This window comes from Ambystoma mexicanum, chromosome 5q, assembly GCF_040938575.1.
Source record: "Ambystoma mexicanum isolate Mex_15411 chromosome 5q, UKY_AmexF1_1, whole genome shotgun sequence".
In the NCBI taxonomy this organism is placed as follows: domain Eukaryota; kingdom Metazoa; phylum Chordata; class Amphibia; order Caudata; family Ambystomatidae; genus Ambystoma; species Ambystoma mexicanum.
Window position 1 is genome coordinate 211,127,326 of NC_090933.1, and position 17,663 is coordinate 211,144,988.

At 46.0% G+C, this 17,663-nt stretch overlaps 1 protein-coding gene across 6 annotated transcripts in view; it reads right to left on the reverse strand.

Moving 5' to 3' along the window:
- ZNF236 (zinc finger protein 236) overlaps positions 1–17,663 on the reverse strand; it is a 2,444,547-nt gene that overhangs the window by 439,977 nt on the left and 1,986,907 nt on the right. For all 6 annotated transcript variants that reach the window (XM_069620724.1, XM_069620725.1, XM_069620723.1 and 3 more), the window contains one exon: positions 3,791–3,970. In XM_069620724.1, coding sequence (XP_069476825.1) covers positions 3,791–3,970 — 180 coding nt within the window. The remainder of the gene's footprint in view (positions 1–3,790; positions 3,971–17,663) is intronic.

The window sequence follows — 17,663 nt, forward strand, 5'->3', positions numbered from 1 at the left end:
ACTCGCGGTGCTTGGCCTTCTGTTGGACCCCCGTCGCCGGGGCGCCCTCAAAGGTCTTAGAAGACCGCTCGGACTTCTTCTTCTTCTCTCCTGACAGGCTCTTCCTTTCCAGCCAGTTGGCGAGACGCAGATGGCGGTCCTTCATGGTCCGCTCCGACATATTGGCGTAAAACGCACAGTCCTTCTCCACGTGCGATCTTGTCCTCATGCAGGCCATAGAGGCAGAGGGAGTGTTCGTCCTCAAAGACATTCTGAAGCTGGCATCCAGGGCAGACTCTCAACAGCTTTCCAGGCGTCGAGCTTCCCTTCTTCTGGGCCATGATCGAGATGGGCCTGAGAAACTTCTGGAGTCCTCCAAAAGCGTGGCTCGACGAAATCTTCACCCTTGAGGGGCGTAGAAGAATCCGATACGGGTCCCCGTTGATCGGATAAAGAAACGGTGGAGCTTGAGGCTCTTTTGACCGAAAAAGAGAACATTTTCCTAAGAAAAAGCGCGAAAAAAGCACTAAAGCTCGAGAGCAATAGCACAAGGATCCCAACACTTGAACGTGCGGTAAAAATCTGAAGATGGCTGCCAGAGGCGGGGCTTAGGGAGATGGCTGTCATCGGCTGTGGTCAGTATGACGCAGAGATCAGTGATTGGTTACTACTACGAAAGACAGATCAGAAACGAAACTGATACTGATTTTTCTTTACCGAGGATTCCCAGCCTGACGACGGGGAATATTCATGAGCATGTGAATCCATGCCAGACCCCATGCTGGAGAAGTAAAGTGCACTGCATATTTGGCAAACATGACCCCGTTGAAAGGCTGTAGTGAACGCAAAGGAAGGAGGTCCAAGGTGCAAGAAGGATCCAAGCCCGGCAGAGGGAGATAGAAGGGGCAAAGAGCAATCGACTAAGAAGGAACTTTTGTTTGTTTGTTGTTTTGATCCATCAGGCCTTCTAAGGCAAGAGACTTTACAGAGAAGTGTCTTTGACCCCTGAAGGTTCTGGTATCATTGAATTGGAATTGTGAGCCTCGTGCTGGAGAGCTCCAGGAGTGTGCTGTGCTCAGAAGTCTCGCCTTGTCCCGTGCTAAAAAGTGGGGAAGAGAGACCCAGCCTTACCATCCTGACTTATTTTGTGAACACTTCTTTCTTTTCTGGTGAACATTATCCCACGGTCTTTTTCTAACTTAGTGGTAAGCACTGGCAATAGGTTTTTTTAGTATAGGCCCTTTGATTTGACAAGATGCTACTAGCACTACCTTATTATTATTTGATGGTCGTAGCTTGCTCCCATCTTAGCTTTAGGTTTAGTTTAGGTGTTTTTCTCAACCATTATAAAGTTCAATAAACACCCCTGAACTGTGATCACTTGTGTCTGTCTTTACTGTTGCCACCATGAGTTACTTCCACAGTCCTGCCACGGAGGTGGGGTGTCGGAGTTGGGGGCAGTCTCTGTCCCTTCTTTATGTGCCTGTTTACATGAAATTAGTATAGCCTTTTCTTACCACATACCTGTTCTGCATAATGAGGGCCAGTCTCTCTCTCTTTATCACTTACGACTATGGTTCCCAGAAGACCTGCCGGTAGAGATGAAAACAAGCAGCCCCAAAGAGAGCCAGCAATGCAACTGCGTCAACTCGGAGAAACCCACAGAACAGGCCAGTGTCTAAAAGAACATGACAAGGACCAGTGTGGGAGAGCTAAACTCACCTTACATGAGAACACAAAGTGGTATGCACCACATACCAGCAATTCCAGCGCTCTACACAATACTCCGACAAGCCATATATGAATTGGCCATATAGGATTGTAGCTGGCGGCCATTGCCTTGAGCCGGTAGCCAGAGTACGAGGAGGCAGGACATAGAACCCCCTTTTTTATGTTTGCTTAACTGTACCACCTCCCCAGAGGAAAAGAAAGCTAGCAGTTGGCCCAGCCAACCAGATGAGGAAGAGAATCACTGGAGGAGAAAGAGCGTGAATAAAATGGGGCCCAGGAAATAGGAAGGTATGGGAAGTTCGGGGAAAAGGTCCAGGGAAGAGGAGGACCAAAAGACATGCGCAGGAAGTACGGTGCAGAAGAGCGTGGAGAAGGATTGCTGATGGGCAAGGTGAGGTATTGTTTGGTGGGGGAAGTGGTACTTGGGTGTGAGTAAGCTTGCAAGGTTTGTGACTGAGGCTTATAGAGGGACAGTAGGCGGTGAATGAGAGTGACTGGCAGGTGTGTGGGAGAGTGAAATGAGGGTGACTTAGGAAAGAGTGGGAGGAGTGCAGAGTAGAAGAGTGGGGCGAGTAGTTGCGCAGAGAAGGGAGAGCAGTAGTATTGTAGAGGGGATAGTAGTAGCGGTGTGGAGAAGGTAGTGTAGTAGTAGAGAGCAGAGTAGAGAGAGAACATCTGAGGGACAGAGAGGGCAAGAAAGAGGAGTGTGAGGAGGAAGGGATAAGAGTAGAAGTACAGGTGAGAAAGGTTAAGAACATCAGGGTGAGAAGTACAAGGGCATGGAAGGAAAGGACAAAGTGGGACTGGAGGGTACCACTTCTTGTTACTAATTGGGTTTAGGATCCTAGGTTAGGATTCACCGAGATTGTTCCAAAAGGGAGAATGATATAAGAGGGGCTCAGGTGGGGGGGGGGAACTACAAGGCCATCACAACCAGCCAGGTAGGGATTACACAGTAGGGATTACACAACTTTTGAGAAAAACCCGGGTTTGAGTGACAACTGAGCTTGATAGGGAACCTACTGGGGTAGATGAGAGAGGGACAGCCCTTAGTGAGCCCCTTCACACACCATTCAATCAAAGCCCATGAATTGTCTTCAACAGTTGGTGTATTCTTGAGGTAATCTTTGACACTTAACTTGAGCGGTCTCTCATCTCTCCAAAGGACAAGCCTTTTGGGTAGTAAGCTCAAAGAAAGATGACTTGGAAGGAGTGAGCTGATCACCCTTTAGAAGGAAGATGTATCATCTAGCAACACTTTTCCAGAGGGTATGTGCATGCATGGACTGGCACACACCGAAGCCTTCTGTATTGTGTTGCACACATAGGGAGTAATAACAAACCATGGTAGGTGTCGGTGGTGAACATCAGCCTCAAAAAATCCTTAAAAGGATTGAAGATCACCTTGGTATTCGGCAGGATGCTGTGGTGATAGGAAAATGCTAGCAGTGTTCAAGTGCACATAAAAAAGGAACAGAGGACCATAGGCCACAAGTGGCTCCTTGTATATTGCCCTAAGGTCACATCCAGAGTTATGGGTGCGTGTTGGTGAAGGTTGGAGCTGATGCAGAACCGTACGGCACTCCACTAGCGGCTGAAAAAGTTTCTGAAGATAGCTGGTGCTGTAATACATACCTAAGGTGAGTAATCTGAAGGAAATAATCCATTAAACCTATTTTAACTTCCTGCTGGAGAACAATTGCAGCGCAGCTTTGGGGCCAAGTGAAAAAGGTGATATTGCGGTTGAAGCCCAAATGTAACGTGTGAGGAAAAGAATGAGCGACGCTGATAAGCTGAGGTTATTTTCTCCCATCACTCCCAATCATCAAAAGGAGAACTTTAATATATGTTTATCAACTACCTCCATTGAAAACAAAAGCTAAATATTTTCTCACCTGTGGAAATATGCCAATATTTACTTTTACACAGATCTCATCAGACATCAAAAAATAGAAAAATATAGTTGCAAGTATATACAAACATCAGCCATTGTCTCAAATCCAAAAGGTCACCCATCATTCCAAGTAGGGTCAAAATGCTTTTGGATAATCAAAAACATTGCACTTTTTTGTGTACTTACCAGATATGGTAAGTGTGATTTCCTGTGATGATCCATTAGATGGTGTTGTATGGTTACCAGGGGGGTGAGCCAGAACATGACTCAAAGTTGTGTTATTTATAGTCAATGTGATCTCATGTTGGCCATTCGAGGTGGAAACCAGACCTTGAGATGTCATAACATGTGAGAGATCCTGAGACCCTATGAATGAAGACATTTTTCAATTAAGCTTTTATGAATCACCAATCAAAAGTGCTAATGTATGGATAATGTAAACACTACACAAACATGGATGACACTGAAATTAGAAATGAATAGATAAAGAATGATATTCTCCTCTTGTAGAGAGTTTTGTACACTTATGCTAAAATAGCTTCTATTCCCAACATTTCAGAACAATGGCAACTTGACAATACTTAAAAACGTAACTAAAAGGCAATAAGAGAGAAGTTAAGGTAGAGATGTTCCTCCCATGCAGCCACACGCCTACCTTTCTGCATACTATGTCCGCCCTCAGTCACACATTCTCTTACAACCACCAGTCAGTAGCTGAGGAGATTAAAGGCTAGTAGCTGTGTCCAAATAAAGAACCTACTTCTATTAATCTTGCATATAGTTCGACATTTCCCAAAACATTGGAAGATTCCAAAGATACACTGAGATGCACAGGGTCCAATGACTAGTGCTTGCAGGAGCTGGGTTTGGAAGCCCAGATGGCTGATGTGAGGGGTCATAAATGTGAGGTGGACCACGTTGTGAAGTTTACTCAACAAATGACATTTTATTATTTTATAATGGCGGATGAACGCCTCACTATCCCTATCCTGACGAGGAGTTCCCTGCCTAAAATAAACTAAAGGAAACTGTGAGGGGTCAGTAAAGCGAGGCGGACAACTGCTAGTGGATTTAACAAAATGTGCTATTTTATTAAATAAATAATGTTACAAAATGCCTCACTATGCCTACTCTGCTGAGGATTTGCCTGCCTAACTAAAGCTAAGGGAACACACTAACACAGGATAACTGGCCCTCACACTAAGCAACAACCATACAAAGAAAATATATGGCAACATAACATCATATGAACAACATTCACAATCTCAGAATAACCTAATTTCCTGCGTGATTTCCCTTCCCCAGGATTCAAAGACTGGGCTTTTAATGTTCAACCAAAGAAAGAAATGTCTCAAATCAGTTCTTGATATTTCAATTTAAAAATGGAAGAGTTTGTTAACCAAAGTCACACTAGCAAATCTCTTCTAGGTGAAATATCCACGTTCCGCTTCCTCCAGATAGCACCAATGGTAATCCCCAGTCACAGTACTTTGTCACCTGCCTCAAGAAGACTTGCCACAGTTCAAAAAGAAATGCAATATCCACTAAACACCAGTGATATATAGTTCTTGGTTAACAGTTAGTATTTTCTTGGTTACAGTTTTGAACTTCACAATGGTATATTTGTCTGGATGACTTAGTAGTACTGCTGCTTCAACTTTCAACCACTTTACTTCAACTTTCATTGCTATGAGAACAGTCATCTTTGTCTCACAGTACTCCTCTCGGTTTGGACCACTACAATACTGCATACACTGACAACCAGATATACCACTACTGCTTCAGTATTTTGGACTATGACCGTAGCTTCAGGAATGTGTACTTTTAGACAAGTTTGACAAGATATACTTCAACAACTTCAGGTAGGTAAGGCACTCTTCTTCTGAATATCTCTTAAAAGGGGGAAGCCTCTTTGCCTCTCTCGTCTGTCTGCCATGACAATAACAACCCGGGTTTGCCTTAGAGACTCACTTATATTGGTATTCTACAGTATCTAGCAATAAAGGCTGTGTCAACTTCAAAATATACTTTACAAGTAGCCAGTCTCCATTTCTCAACTTTATCTGCACCCTTCTGCCAGTGATTAGCTCCTTTTATTACCCAGATGCCTTGGAGCTACTCTCCTAGCTTCAGGTAATACCTGGCACTTGTATCTTAGACCAATACACTTATCAACTCCAGAGTACAGTTACATTTCTTAACTCTGGGAAAGGTTGTTTTCAGTGTGAATATGGGGAGACTCTTGGCTTGGGGCAATGCGCGACCTCTTCAATTGTTATACACTTCAAACTTCTTAAAATGCAAGTTATGTCTTGTTCGGATAAAGAACAGAATTCAGTCTTTCTTTGAAATTCAGAATTATGTACATGCGACCACTTCTCGATATAGTTTTCAGGGTTTAAATATTGTTATTCAACTGTATTCGTGTATGAAAAAATGGTGGAGTTCAGATCTCCTTTGGGAATCACAATTGGGCACACAGACCATTCTCTGATGTAGTAGTCACAAGTTAAATATTTTAACTCTTGTATTGTTAACGTTTTGTATTCGGTAATAGCCCCAGCAGCGTTCCATCTCCTTAATTAGTGAAACACGACCACTCCTTCATGCAGTCTTAGAATAGCAGAATGATTGGTTTCAGTCACTTTAGCTTCTCACGCAAGTAAAGAGTTTTACCGTTATACGCGACTGCTACATTTCCATTATACAATGTATTTTATAAGCAACAAACAACTTCCACGCGCTTAATGTCTTAAGCAAGTTCACAGGGAGCTGGATACTGTTACCGGAAAGGCTTGAGCACTGTGTTAGAAAGCAGTTCTTCACTCACCGGCTTCTTAGACACTGGCTCTGCGGGTTGCATTGATTTCCTGACTTCTGCCACAATTTCTACTGATTCTGGTTCGCTGGGGACAGGCACCCTTCTCCTGAAAAGGTTTCTCTGGTCTGGCCACACTGTCTGGGAGCTCCTTTCACTCGTGAGAACCCCAGCTTGATAATTACTTCTTACCTCTGTGTCCTGCATGTCTGCAGCTCAGCAACCACAGCAATCAGGTGTCATGATCACGGAAAAGGGTTCCTTAATTGCCCCTAAAAGGAATTGGTATTCTGCTTATCACTGTTGGTTAAGGGGAAAGGCAGTTAGGGCAGTGAAAGGGCATAGTCACTTCCTGACCCTCACACATGGCTGCCTAGTTTATTCCGGATTGTGAGCAAGGTCGGTCTAGTTGTCACAGCTCTGCCTCCATTTAAGCTCCTCCCACCGAATGTTCCGTGCTTCGCGTTCCGATTGTTTCTGTCAACGTTTACCGCGGTTTACTCATCTGTTCCAGTCACTTCCCCTTTATCCAGTATTCGGTGTTTATAGCATTCGTTGTGCTTTCTGTGGTATCCCATGTCTTTAGCAGCCTTAGCTGTTAAAGGTGTTTGTCCCTGAGAGTTCTGTGTTTTTATGATTACAGTAGCATTCCTCACACGTAGCTCCCGCTTCCAGTCAGAAGCTTCAAAACTGCAAGTATTGGTTTTCGTTTACATTGTTGCCAAGTGAATTGTGCCTTTTCATTGATATTTACGCGTTTGTGCTTACATTATTCGCTCGCTGTGGGAAGTAGGCTCCCGCTCTCACAGTGACAGGAGTCAGCCGTTGTTTGTGTACATAGGTAGCAGCGCTATTGTGCTTGCAGTGTCTCTGCCCTCTGAGTGAAGATTGATTCACGCGCGCACAGTGTAAGGAGTCGGTTGTTTTTTCTCCTTTCTTTTCCGCTTACATTTTAGAGTTCAGTACTTAATAAAAAGCGGCAAGGTGGTGCCGTAGTTTCCTCATTCACCTCCTTGCTACACACGCCATTAGCCTGTACATATTAGCTCTCCTGACCCTTGTCTAGTGGCTAGTGGGGCTCCACTGGGTCACAGGTTTACACATCAAATCTTTAGGCAGTATTATTCCTTATTGTCTTTTCTGTGGCATTATTGTTTTTTGGCACAGGTTATTGGTCCAGGTGCATAGTTGTTTTACACAGGTTGGCGCCTCCCCCCATTTCCCGCCATTGAAGACTTCCATTAATTCCACTCTACAGAACTTGAGCCCCTGCACAGATGCCGGATAGAGAGCTCACCCAAAAAATAAATAAGGTAAAGACAAGAGAATAATTTAGAAGGCGTTTGTATTTTTACAGTGTTGAGTACATTAGCTGCATTATCAGGTTGCAAATTCTCTCACACCTCCCCTAAGGAATTTCTGTGTTATTTTTAGGAAGTCCTAGATTGGGAAGTTGAGGAGAGTGTTGGAGCATCGCAATCTGAGGAGAAGAGTCTGTGTGAAGTGGTTCCAATCGTGTGTGTCCCCGCAGAGTCAAGGTAAGCGTTACATCAGGCTTACATGAGAAAAGAATTCTCTCCTGCATGTCTTCCATTGCGCAGCCTCTGCATTTCAGAGTTTGGGGAAACAGGACCCTCACAGAACAAACAGGTGAAATCTTCTCTCTCCACATTCCAGTTTCCCTCTTGTTCATCCACTTCTGCTTGGTTTGCCAGCCTCGTGCCTTCTTCCTTCCGCTACAGCTCACCTTCCAGTCACGGTTTCAATTCCCTCCACTCTTTCTAATCGCCTGCACCTGATGGGACCTTTTATTCCTCTCAGGCTCCTTGAGGTGTGAGCTGTTATGCTCAATTGCCTGACTGCTGCGACTGCATGCCCCTTCATCCCTCTTTCTCATCCCAGTACTTATGGGATTATGGGACATGTACTCCCCTTCAACAAAGGTAGCTTTTATAATCTTTGGGTTAATTGTAATGGTAGATTTATTTACCTTAAATTTATTAGAGGATGGTCTACCAGAAATAGCTCTTTTAGAGGAAGACATTGGTTTTCCCTAGATCCTTTTACATTATACACTTGGGAGAAAGGAGGGTGTTTGTCTTGAGATACTTTGACATATTTCTCTTTTAAGGAGGCTTGCACAGATTTGAAATAACTCGTACCCCGAGTCATAGATCTTGTATGTGGGTTAGGGACATTAGCTGTTTGGCAATCTAGCAAGGCACTTCCTTTCAGAGGAAAAATGCGGCGTCTCATCCCCTGGGATCTCCTCACCACCCTGGGCCCTGTCTTCTCGCTGGTGATCCTCGCGTAGTACACCACCCCCAAGATCAGGAAGCGTCTGCCTTTCCCTCGCCACCTCGGAGGAGACTTTAGGCAGGGTTTTAGTGAGGATCCATAGGATTCTTCACAAAACACTAAAAGGATTTTTTTACACCACCTTACACCAATACATATAATGAATAAACAAGGACATGCGGTAATGATTGAATTCACAATGTGACCACAGTGATTCTGCTGCACAGTTCAAGAAAAGAACACAAGGAAATCCTGATTTATAACAAAGCTGCCATACAGTTCGATCCAACTTCAACTGATCAACAGAAAGTTCCAATACAGAAGATATGAGGGTCTTCTTCCTTAAACAAGTTCTCAGTTCCTCGAAAGCAACAATTATCGTCTCGGTCAGGAGGATTTGCCACTGTGACAACTCAAAGAAATACAACTTCACTGTAACAGCCTTGCACAGCTCTTCCTCCAGCACCACTAACAACAAAGTGTGTCTGTCAGGACCACCTCTTCAACTACCACGTGGCCTGTTTCCATGCCACCAACAACGCCAACTCTATGGCCTGCACCTTAGGGGGCCTTTTAGGCTTCTCTGTTTCCCCCCCAAGTGCGGGTCATCTGCATTAATGAGCTAACCACTCCTAGAACATTGTACCTTTTCAGCCCCCTTCATCCCAGTACCTAGGGAATTATGTGACTTGAAGTCCCTAATGGTAAAATTAGGTTTCCTGATGTTTGTTTTATTTTTAAACCGCAGTTTGTTCTTTATAAAATTCTTTAAAGAAACGTGTACAGGGAACGGCAATTCTTTTACGCTTTGTTATTCACAAATTTCCTTTCACTGCTCCTTTGGGTGTTAAGGAGGTTTTCAGCATTTTATGTCTCCTGAATATTACAAATCAATTTTGATTTGATTGGGCTCACCCCTATTCGTATGTGTATCTTGTGGAATAGCAAGATGGTTATTGCAACAAGCCATTGCATACTTTGGCAATGCAGAGCCATTCTCCTTCTAGGAACACAAATACTGTGCATCATCCCATGGATTCCTCTCACTCCCCTGGGCCTTTTCTCCTCTCAGGTGATCCTCCCGCAGAACACCACCCCCAAGGTCAGGACCAGGAAGCGTCTGCCCTTCCCTGGCCACCTGGGAGGAGGGCTTAGGCAGGGAATTAGTGAGGAGTCAGTTGGATTCATCACACTGAACTGCAAATTGTACCAATTGGGCGCATGCATTTGGAAAGTGGCAGAGGCTACCTTTGCACTGACAAAATTGCCATGTACCCATGTAAGAAAGCCTATTGGATCAAATATCATTGAAGATATACTGGCCTAATTGATATATTGGAAGTCTACCTTGATGTGTTATGTGCCTGGCCAGCTGACCAAAGAGCACAACTTATTTTTGGTGTCTTTTTGGCTAATTCAATCAAATAGTCTCTGCTCTCGCCATATCTAAATTGTAAAAAGTGCATTCTTTACTGCAAACAATAGCTAGAATCATGATGGTGGCAGTGTAAGACAACCTACACACACGCTGAAAACCATGCCTGCCTTGATAATCTTCAAAATCAACTCCTCACCTTTTTCCATTGACTTAAATATCACTTCAATTTTAAACCTGTTAATAGTTTGGCTAGTATGTACATTGAACCAGACTACCCACTCTCCAATATTTTGTCAACATCATGGACTCAGACTAAACGCCATCCTTTCAACACCTGCATCTTTGAAACTACAATATTCTTTTAACTCTAGAAGGGAGAGTCATTATCTTGGCGCATTATGGTAGGCGCAACATGTAGTCTCAGTAAGAGCTAAATTATAGCATTTTAGATTTTGTGGCAAATCTCATGATGTCGTCCCTGCTCCCCAGGGGGGAGACCCTTTCCACGAGGCCAGGAGGTGAGGTCGCTACCCAATAGTCCCGCTGGGGGTGGTACTCAGCGGGTGGATCTCATGGGGAGGGATTCCGACTCTGGCAAACAGGAAGGAGATCAGGAGCCAAGGTGGTACACCACACATTCGGCCACCTTTCTTTTCTCATCTTCTTTGCCTTCTCCAGATCCTATAGGTTCCTCTTTGTATCTCTGCTATAGCAATGATATTTCTACTGAGACTAGGAAGAGGAGGGCTGACTCCACTCAGCCATCCACTCAAAGTACTGCAATGAAGAAGATACACAGAGTTCTAACCAACCTCTCAGAAATCCAGAGTGAACTGTCTAGTTATCCAGTCACAAGTAGCTTAAAGATGAAGAGGGCCTAACGTTGTTGTCAGTCCCTCTTTGGAGGCACTGCAAGCGGAGGTCCTTGCCCGCATGAGTAAATGCTGACTCCAGCTGCTGACCATGACAAAACAGTGAGTTGTAGAGTCCCTACTGGCTTGGCTGAAGAGCGACATGCCAACAACGAGCAAGACAGAAGGCCTGGGCGCAGAAGAGTGCTGCAGGTATGCACTGCGCAACTCCACTGGAGAGTCGTGGTGCCACGTAAAGCAGCGCAAGAACAGAAAACAGCAGAGAAGAGCTGCATGAAGACCAACGGAGACCCGAGAAGGAGGCAAAGGACTGGGAGCCCAGAGAGAAGGTATGGAGGCTGACAGAGGATCGCTGGCGTACTTGAGAAAGCATTGTAAAGGGGTCTGAACCCACATTTGAGAAGCCAATTGTCATGGTCTGATGACTCTTCCCTCCTTTCCTCCTCACCTTGATCTTCAATTGAGCTTTCTTCAGGATCTTTCTTCCTTCATCTTCGGGTCTTCCGTGAATCTTCTCCCTTCTTATCCTTTTTCTTCCGATGCACGGAGGGTCTCTTTCCTCTGGATGCCACGCTGTCGGTTGAGAAAACACCAGACAGTGAGGTCTCCCTTGGAGTGATCCCCAATAACAGGGAAAAAGCCGCTTGGCTGAAAAAACCCTGTCTGTCCTGTGATGGATGAGGGCGGTGGCGTCTCTTCGAGCAGAAGGAAATCAAAGGTAGGAAAGGTTTTAAGGTAAAGCAAGAAGGAGCTACGACACCGGGCAAGACCCCGGAAAGAAAGGAAAGAAGAATAAACTCCCACGAGTCGGGAAGGCAAGCAGAGGACGGAGAGGTGAAGAGCAATGGAATGGAGTGCCAGGCCGGAACAGAAAGACAGAACTACGAAGTAGCAGAATCAGGGGAGCGTTGGCTCCAAGGCACAGGAAGGGGAAAAAAACTAGCATCTGAGCATGGGAACAAGAAACAAAAAGGTGCAACGCATCGAACGCTGTCCCCGGAGGCTGGATGTACTGGGTGGCAGCCATCTTGGAATAGACTAGACTAGTACATGGCGGGACAACCTAATGGTGTCTCCACCAGTCCCATACCTTCCAGGAGGGCATGACAGTATACTCCCCTTTCCTCAGAGGGGCCCCTGCTTTGCCCGGGTGAAGCCTATGGAACCTTCTGATCTGTAGTGGAGCGTGTATGTGTCTTCTTGGTTCCCAAGTGCGTTCCGCATCCGAGTATCCCTTCCAGTGCACCAAGTACTGTAGCACCCCCTTCCGGTACCGGGAATCGGCAAGGTGGGAAACCTCGTATTTGTCTGCATCAGAAGGAACAGAGACCTCGGGCTGCTTCATCTTCCGACCATAGGGTTCAGGTATGTAGATCTTAAGCAACGAAGAATGGAATACAGAGTGTATCCTTTTCATGCTGGGAGGGAGGCGAAAACGAAACGCCCTGGATTGATCTTGGTCAGAATGGGATAAGGGCCGATGTACCTGGGTGAAAATGTCCCTTTCTTCATCCATCGGGGTAGAAACCTTGTAGACAACCAAACCCGAGTGCCCTCCTTCCAGGAGAGTTTAGGGAGTTTCCCCATGTCCACCCATTTCTTATACGTCTGTCTACTGTTTTCCAGGGTCGCCTGAGCCTGTTTGTGAGTGGCTCTAAAGGTTTCCACCAGGTGTTCTTGTCATGCTTCCGAGAGCCTGGCGCCTGTGGCACAGTTGGAAGTTAGCCCACCATTGAAATGTGCTGCCACGTTTCTACATGTTTTCCCTGCAGCGGTCTAGTGGTGGCGCAACATGGCCGCCGCCGGAAGCTTCTTAATCATTCCCCTCCCGGCGGTTGGCGCATTGTAACCGCAGTGTTTTTTCCTTTGCTGCGACCCAAACGCTTGTGCTACCTGCTTTGTTCCACATCAGAACGTGCTGTCCTTTCCTCCGTTCTTTTTTCTCTCAGGCGACTCTCTCATCCCGCAGCTTCCTGCGATTGATTTTACCCTGTCCTTCTCCTCCGGAGCTTCACTCTCCACTGTCTCCGGGTTCCCCTCTCGCTCTCCTTTCGCTGCCTTCTCCCTGGCCTTTTGGTTTCTCACAGCGCTCCTTATAATTGTTGCATTACGCGCTGTTCTTTCCTATTGCTTCTTGTTCTTCGTTCTGTCTTTTGCCCGGACTACACGCCCAGTAATTCCTTGCTGGCATTTTCTCTTGTAATCCTCAGCTACCATCCCACTTAGTTTCGGCCTGTATTGCGGTTGTGCATTTCTTCATTATTGCCTACTGGACCCAGCTGTGCCTTCCTTCCAGTTGGAGCCCTGCTTTCAGCTGCAGTCCTATTGGGAAATTAAAGTCATGTCCACCGCAACTAAATCACCTTCTTTCCCATAGGGTTTTTTATGCCAACAGAGGCCTTTTCCCATTCCGGCTATGCCGGAAGAGGGCCTCGGTTCTGCTGTCTAACCAGCGCCCACTTTGGCTTCCTTTCAGGGTAGGCCCTTTCGCCACAAAAAAAAGAGGGATTACAACAGCGGAAGAAGAACTTTGAAAAAAGCCTTGAGACCAGCTCATCGGATTCAGGTGAGGAGATCAGTGATTCGGGGGAGGAAACTAAGGGATCTGACAGTTCTATGGAAGGCAGCTTGGAAGTTGTCAGAATGTTGAGCAGAAGGTAAAGAGGATGGTACCCATAGGTACAGAGAAACTGACTCATCTGGAAGGCTCTATGCAGGGTGTTGTTGTATGCAAACTCCGCCATGGGGAGGAGTCTGCTCAACTCGTCTTGTTTGTGACAACAGAAACACTGAAGGTACTGCTCCAATGTGGCGTTCAGCCCCTCAGTTTGTCCACTGCTTTAGGGATGGTACCCTGAAGAGAGCTCCCTGGATCCCCATCTGTTGGCAAAGAGAGGCCCATAACAGGGAAAGTGCCACGATCCGACACAATGGTTTTAGGGAGGCCATGCAACCAGACTATATCCCTTAGGAATACAGAGGCGGTCAGCGGGGCAGAACGTAGACCATGCAAAGGAGAGAAGTGGGCTAACTGTGACAATATGGCAGTGTGTCCTTCAGACTGGGGGAGATCTACAATGAAATCAGTGGAGATTGAGTCCAGGGTTGTGAAGGTATGTCTTCTTGTTGTAAGAGCCCAACCAGTTTGGAGGAAAGGTGTTTGCCTTAAGCAAAGTTAGGACATGTGGTTACAAATGTCTTGATGTCCTTATGTAAAGTATGCCACCAGAAATGACAGGATAGCAGTTCTGTGGTTGCCTTCTGACCCTTGTGACCAGCGGCAGGAATGTTGTGACATCAAGAGATGGCCTGTGTCTGGAGATTCTTGGTGGGTAGGTACAAGGCATGATCCTTGAAGTACAGACCCTTCTCCTCTCCACTAAGAGGGTGTCCATGATGTTGAGTGTGTCATCTTGCTGCACACCAGCTCGAACGCCCTTAAGAAACGTGTTGACAACAGCGATGATCTCCTTGCCTGCTAGCAAATGTTCATAGTCTCGGTGGACCCCAGAGATTTCCCCAAGGATACGGGAAAGGGCAGCCACTAGGACATTTTCCTTGCCCGGAATGTAGGCAATAACAATATTAGGATAAGAAATACACCCAACGAGCGTGTTGAGCGTTTCTGCACTCCATCTGCTGGAGAATGCAGAGGTGTCAATGGTCTGTTCGGACGGTGAAGTGATGCATCACTCCTTGCAGTAGATGGTGCCATTCCTCACACGCTTGGCGTATGGCGAGGAATTCTTTTTCAATAACAGAATAATTCTATTCACTGGGAGTAAGTGTCCGAGAGTGATATGCCACTGGATGTTCTATGCCATCCTTCCCTTTCTGCAGGAGTGCAGCTCCAATACCTCCACCAGAAGCGTCGGCCTCCATCCCAAATGGTAAATTCTGGTTTGGTTGGCTCAAGACAGGAGCTGTTGTGAAGGCTCTTTTGAGGAAATGGGAAGCCTGGTCAGTTTCATGGTTCCAATGGAAAGGTACACCCTTCTTCAGGAGTGAGGTAATGGGGAGAACTTTGTCAGCGAAGTCTGCAATAAATCGCCGGGAAAAATTGCCCCAAGAAGCGCTGCATGTCTTCCACATTCTAAGGTACCGGCCATTGCACAATTGCCTGTATCTTCCAAGGATCCGTTCGGATGCCTTCAATGGAAAGGATGAACCCCAGATAGGAGACCGATGACACCTTGAATAACACTTCTCTGGTTTGGCGAAAAGATGGTTGTGGTGCAGACGAGAAAGAACCTCCCGAACATGTTTGCAGTGTTCCGAGAGAGAGGAGGAAAACACCAAAATGTCGTTGAGGTAAACAACGACATTAGTGAACAATAAGTGTGAAAACAGCTGGTCCATAAACTGCTGAAATACAGCAGGGGCGTTGACCAGCCCGAACAGCATCACTCGATACTCTAAGTGTCCCATTGGGGTTCAGAAGGCCATCTTCCACTCGTCCCCTGATCTTATTCACAGCAAATGGTATGCTCCCCTAAGGTCCAGCTTTGTGAATATCGAGGATCCTTGTACGGCTTCCAGGATGTCTTTGATCAGGGGCATAGGATACCGATCCTTGATGGTTAGCTGGTTAAGGCCTCTGTAGTCTATGCAAGGCCGGAGTTCTAGGGAGCCTTTCTTGGGTATGAAGAAGAGCGAAGCCCCCGCGGGGGACCTAGATTCCCAGATGAGTCCATGCTAGAGGTTGAGATTCAGGTATTCTTGGAGGGCTATACTTTCCGGTAAGGACAAAGGATACATCCTCACGAAGGGTATGGAAGCCCCGGGAAGGGTCTCAATGGTGCAGTCCTTGTTCTGGTGAGGAGGTGGTGTTCCTTGTCCTCGAAGACCCCCAAGTAGTCCTGATAGTGTATGGGTATTGAGTATACTTTCGAAGAGGAGAGGTCGCTGTCTTGGTTCTTGAGTGGGCTGGATCTGGGACCCACTTTAGAGAAAGGCAGGCCCTGGTAGGAGAGTATACCAATAAACCAATACGAAGGCGCTGAGACCTGTATTTAAGAGGCCTGATTAAAGGTATCTGGGACCTGCACATAAGAAGTCAATACAAGGGGGTCTGGGACCCGCATATGAGAAAGGCAGTCCCTGGCAGGAGAGTATACCAAGGCAGGGTTCGAAAATTGAGGGGAGCTGGGATCCATTTAGCTCCTGCATCTAGCCTAGGAGAGTCTGGTTAGCTTGAAAACAACAGTTACCAGGACCTACATTTGGCTCCCCAGGCCAATTGATGCCTTACAAACATGCATGTTTGACATTAACTTTGAGTATTTGGGAATGCTAATAAAGAAGAATTTGGACACATCTAGTACTCATTTAAACATAATGAATCATTTATAATGCACAAAAAGTGCGCTTCTCATGTGGAAGGTAGCTTAGTCGTGCGCTGGGTACTTGCTCCTGGTTCAGCAGCTGTAGCTCCTGCCTACTGTCCGGCACCGAGGAGCTGTTTTTAGCTGCTGCTTATCAAATCTTAATTTTTCAACCTGCAGAACTGTCTAGAGAACTGCCAAGAGAAGCCTAAGAATGGCCCGGGGAAAGGAGAGATTCCCCCAACCACAACATTCTGTCAAAGAAAGCCTGGGAAAGGCCTGACTAAGGGAGACATTCCCCCTACTTTGCAAACCATACTGTTCAGAAGAAGGGAGTCATTCTTCTGGAAGGCACACGTCCCTTTTAGTTTTGTTATACGTGTGAGTGTTAGAAGTAGGTTTTGACACAGGACAGAGACATTTTTAGTTACGGACATTCTGACATTTCCTTCTATTTATTTGAGGCAGGGAAATCCCTCTTAGAGTTAGGGTTAGATAGGCTTCTTTCTTTGGTTCAAAATGAAAGACTCCTCTGTGCCAGTCTCCTACTTCCACATCCTCACAATGTTTTGCAGTCGGGTTATGGTGGATTGAGGGAAGTCACAGGTAGTGCCCAAGCCATAGTCCAGCCTTGAGGAAAAGTCACTGACACAAATGCTTTAGAAAAGAGAGCAGTGCTGAATATGTCAATTGAGGTAAGGAATTATTTGCTTGAAAGAGCCCCGACAGAAGAAACATGTCCTTGCAACATGGTTTATAATGAGCCCCTTTTATAAGAAAAGTATGTGCGCTAACTATTTCCTATCAGTTATTTACACAGATATTTTGTTTGCGGTGTACTGCTTACCGGATAGCAGTGGTACAGCCCGCGAGCTCCCTCAAGGGTCATGAGAGATGAAGTGGAAGTAGTTTGATGTGTAACTCAAGTCCTTTAGGAATTGTTAACAATAGATAGGGTAACTTATTGTAGACTGAAGCAGACTGTCACTTGCAAGAGTCACAACACGGCAGCCACAGATACTGGTTGCTTATTTTTATTAGTCCTTTTTCAAACCCGATAATTTAATACCATGAAAGTTACGTTTTTATAACTGGTGAGCAATAGGCTGTTCAATTCAATGTAAACAGTGCGCCTAATAACCGATTGGTCAGGGTGTTGTGATAAACCTGAGGTTACTCTCACGTTTAAACCCCCTGGATCCTTTTCTCAGGTGGCCAGGGAAAGGCCATAGCTCTTGGATCCCGTCCCTGGGGGTGGAGAACCGAGGGAGGATCACCTGGGGGGAGGGTCCTTGAGGTTTGGGAGTGGGCTGCCATAAAGCGAGACATGGTATCCCCCTTTCCCTAATTGGGACCTTCCCAAATCTTT